The 4656-nt window shown below is 44.2% G+C and overlaps 1 protein-coding gene across 2 annotated transcripts in view; it reads left to right on the forward strand.

The window, feature by feature from the left end:
* Positions 1-1136: 1136 nt before the first annotated feature.
* PPM1M (protein phosphatase, Mg2+/Mn2+ dependent 1M) overlaps positions 1137-4656 on the forward strand; it is a 37062-nt gene continuing 33542 nt past the window's right edge. For both annotated transcript variants that reach the window (XM_025209664.1, XM_025209665.1), the window contains exon 1: positions 1137-1792. In XM_025209664.1, coding sequence (XP_025065449.1) covers positions 1551-1792 — 242 coding nt within the window. In that variant the 5' untranslated portion in view covers positions 1137-1550. The remainder of the gene's footprint in view (positions 1793-4656) is intronic.

Genomic DNA, 4656 nt, shown 5'->3' on the forward strand with positions numbered 1-4656 from the left:
GGCCCACTGGGTGATAAAAAGTTTGTGATCCAGCCCCACATTCAAAAAGGTTGGACACCCCTGAGCTAGACTCTTTTCACTGATGGCAGATGACTGAACAAGGAGCAACAGTCTCAAGTTGCAGCAAGCGAAGTTTGGGTTAAATATTAGGAAAAACTCTCTCACTAGGTGGGTAGAAAAACACTGAAAAAGATTACCCAGAGAGGCTGTGGAATCTCCATCCTTAGAGGTTTTTAAGATCTGGCTAAACAAAGCCCTGCCTGGGATGACCTAGTTGGGGATGGTCCTGGTTTGAGCAGGGGACTGGACTAGCTGACCTCCTGAGGTCCTTTTCAACCCTAATTTTCTATGATGCTAAGATTCTATTTCCCTGAAGTTAAATTATTATCCAAGTCGACAGAGAGTCAGTGTCAGATTGGCAGGCTCCTGTCTCCTAATCCTGTCTTGAATTGCTTGTCTTTTTTAAATCAAATCAAGGATCTGTGTAGTTATTTTTTGTCCTTCACTGTCATCTCTGTTTGGTAGGGGGTACCAAAAACACATCCTTCTGACTTGATCCCTATAAGCTATCAAGAAGGCAGTAGGGCTGTGCAAAGCTTTGGTCGCTGATTCAATTTGGAGGAGATTTGGCCTGATTCGGGGGGCACATCTCCGAATCTGAATTGAATCAGGAGACCCATTAAAAGCTCTGAATCAATTTGAAGCATCTGAATTGATTTGGAAAAGATTCGGAAAAGATTTGGAGATTCAGTTGGGCCGGAGAAAGGCAGGCACAGCCGGGTGGCTGTAGGTTCTCCTGTGGCTCTTCTAGCTGTGCCTGCCTCTCCCCAGGAGGAGGAAGCCCCCGTGGTTGCCCTGCCTGGCACCATCCCCCACCTGTCCCCGGGGTTACTTTTACTTACTTTTAAAGAGTGTAGTACAACAGAGGTCTGATTTTGCTCAGTTTGGTTAGGTGCTAAAGCAGTGTTTCTCAGCCTAGGTTATGCTGTAAACTTCTAAGGATACGTGAAAGGAAAGACTGGGAAAAGAGAAATGTAAATGGAAGAAAACGAAGAAAAAATAAATTGAGACTAAGTCCACAATATCACCGAGATGGCTGAAGGGGTTGCATCTGGATGTAGACAAAGTTTTGTTCGTTTATTTTTATAGTCCAGGGATATGCAGCAGGATAATTGAAGAAGGTTGTACACAACTCAAAAAAGTTTGAGAATCACTGGACTAGTCTAATACAAACAGGGACAGGAAATGACCCAAATTTTCCTTTAAGCAAGAAAGCATGTGGGTTCAGGTCTGACTGGCTTTTACTACAGGGTGTTATGCCACATGTAGGAAGAAGCCAGGGGCTCAGTATTTGTTGTAGTCAGTGAGTCTGTGCAGGTGAGTCACAAGCCCTGAGGTCACTGATTGCACAGATCCCTACATTAGCATTTATGCATCATCCTGTGACAGCCACTTCTGCTTTGGTTTCTCAGTTGTTTTCCTACGCCCTCTACAACTTCCTCCTTTCCAGCCAAGCAAGCTGATGTGGAGTTCCCCTTTCTCTCATTTTAATGTCTTCAAACTGGTTGAAAAAACATCCTTTGAGAAGTAGATCCATGGTGAAGCAACTGAAACCTGATTCTCTCAGGCAGGGTGAGGAGCTACAGCAGGCACAGGCACCAGCATCCCCCATGCTGCCCTACCGGAGACCCAAGTTTCTGCATGGAGTGCAGTCTGTGAAAGAGCCTGGCAAGCGGCCTATTTACTGCCCAGCCCGGGACAGGCTGCTGCCGTGGAAGACGGGCTATGCAGAGTGAGTCCTTTTCTCTCTTGAGTTCCGGGTGGAATGGGAAATGGAGTCAGCACATGGCTGGTTCTGGCAGAGAGAGAGAGAGAGAGAGAGAGAGAGAGAGAGAGTGTACAAGTGTCCTGATGATTTTTGGGTGGAAACCAAAGGATGACAGATCTAGATTTAGTAATGTGCCAGCCTTATTCTGACAGTCTTACTCAAATCCCACACTGAACAATGGGAAATTATTCTGTTTGTCCACTGGAGATAGGACAAGAAGTAAATAGAATGGGTACAACTGTTAAGACAGCTTGCAGCAAATGAGACTCTAATCTTCTTATGCTGGGATTGTGCTTTATTTCATATCTGGGCCATGGTCCTCATGGTGTAGCAGTCTAAGCCTAGGTGTCTACCAAAGCAGCCTTGAAAGATTTACATGCAGGGGCAAATCTAGGATTTTAAAGAGGCGGGTTCAGATGGTATGATATAAAAAGAAACTAGAAGCTTTACTAGTATGCTAAGGGCCTAGGACTACATTACTTGGTTTAAAAATTGAAGCAAAAAGAAATATAACTTTATTGGAATGTCTATTAATTTTCTATATCATATATTATGTATTAAAAATACAACAAACTAGACAAAATAATCAAAATATGTTGTTTCTCTCGTCCTGTAATCATTAGAATTATGGTAAATGTACATCCCTTTCAGATTCATACAACAAAATCAAGCCTTCTTAAGCTTCTTGACAGTGCATCTAATGCTTTACTGAAAGTTATTTCCGCACCTAAGTCAATGTTCACCTGAGTTAATATTTGCACACCCAAGCTAATGTTTTTAGCTAGAGTTAAAAACAGTCTGCAGGGCTATGAACCAGGAGCTACATTATGGGGAACAGTCAGCAGAGCAGAAGAACAGATCATTTGATTAGTGGAACATTAAGACAATTAAAAAAGGAGAGAATCATTAACACTTGTGGGATGAACAGTTTAGAAGGAATCAGGTATATGAGAATAAGCCATGAAGTCAAGTGACTTCCTTGACTTCTGCCTGAATAGAAATGCTGCTGCCACTGCCAGGCACTTGGTTTTAAAATCTGAGTATACCAGAAATCAAAGCAAGGTGCAACTGCACTGCCCCCAGCTGCCCCTGCTTACTTGATATGATTCACCACTACGTATAGCATACCTACCAAGAATTGTTCATCTGTCATTTAACCTGGCTTCATAGCCGCTTTGTATTGCCCAAGTGGCACAAGGCAGCATAACCATACCATGAACTTGTTGGTTCAAGGGTGACAGGCAGGTGGGTTGGTGCTGCTCCCTGGTGGAGGAATCAGCCTGGCTCAACTTGAGCCTCTCCAGGGCTGGGCCAAGGAGACAGGAACATCCCTGGTTCTGTCTGTCCCGACCCCTGTAGGTCCTTGTCCCAGGTGCAGCAGGAAGCTGGAAGCTGGCAGGGCACTGAGTCTCTCTGGACATCCCTGCCTCTGCACAGGCTGTGCTGAGCTGGAGGATGCCACTTCACTGCAGAGCAGTAAGGCAGTTGGGGTGGGGAGGGGAGGGTGTCTCCAGGTTCATGTTGGCTCTGTTGGCATTAGGATAGTAATACAAACCAGAATACAGTGAGACTGTGTTTATGAAAAGGCATTTTTTCACACTGGAGCAAACGTAAGCAAGGTTATGGAAAAGAATATCTGAAGCAACAGCAGGCATGAAATTTACTCTGACCTAAGGGCAGTTAAATACATCATAAGTCCTGGCTTATGTATTAATATTCTGGGTACCAGAAGGTACTGTAACATTTCAAACTGTGTGCACAACTGGTTACCACACTGTAGGCACTTTTACATGTGCTCCAGGGGTGGGGAGCACAGCGCTTTAATTAAAGCATGCCATGACTCCTGTTTCAGTGTCCCCGCAACTTAAAAATGGTGGTGGTGGTGCTTGAACTAAAGCTCCTTCAATTTAGTTCAAGTGCTCCTGCTGCCGTTTTTAAGTGTGGGGGATGCTGATACACGAAATATAGGAGGCTGCTGGAGCGTGGTATTTGCCACACTCCAGCAGACTAAATTAACTGAATCTGCTCGCGCACCAGAGCAGCCTCCACGCTCATGTACAGGCACCTGTAATTCTCTACGTCTGTAGTTCGTACTGACATTTGTGCTCTTTCTACTTACCAACTTCTTCCTCATTCTTCAAGAAATGCAGTAAGCCCAAATGTATAATTTGCTGGAGGGAGAGATGACTGAGGTTGAAAAGAGTAAACGTGGTCTACTGGTTAGAGCGCAGGCCTAGGACTCAGGAGATATGGATTCCTTTTCCTACTGCTCCACATACATGCTCTGTTACTTCTACTGGGCTAATGTTTCTAAAGCCTCTGCTGGTTCTGGGTGGCCAGCTGGGGAGTTTATGCCTTGTTTTCAGAGAAGCTAAAAGCCCATAACTGTAATAAAATTCAAGAATTGGGCAAACTTAACTGAAGTCAGGGATTTGGGGGTTTCAAATACAAGCTCCAAAAAACAAAGAATGCCTTTTAAACTGTAGGTCTGGGCCCTATCTGTAAAAGGGAGGGATGGGAATAAATATATCACTTGGCCTTCAGGCATTGCAAGGGAGGAAATGTGTGATTAATAAACTTTTTAATGTTTGCAAATCACTTTGAAATCTTTGAATAGACAATGCTATAACATTGACAAGTATTATTCAGTATAAATATAACCATTAAGTCTATATCCAGAATGTATCCAGAATAGATATGGATATCTATTGCTGTATCTGTACACACCTGCACTGGCAAAAAGATTAGCTCAGGCTTGTCCAACATACGGCCTGCGGGCCGCCATGTGGCCCGCCAAGCCATTTTCTGTGGCCCGCAGTGCTGTCGGG

Source organism: Alligator sinensis, unplaced genomic scaffold, assembly GCF_000455745.1.
Source record: "Alligator sinensis unplaced genomic scaffold, ASM45574v1 scaffold487_1, whole genome shotgun sequence".
In the NCBI taxonomy this organism is placed as follows: domain Eukaryota; kingdom Metazoa; phylum Chordata; order Crocodylia; family Alligatoridae; genus Alligator; species Alligator sinensis.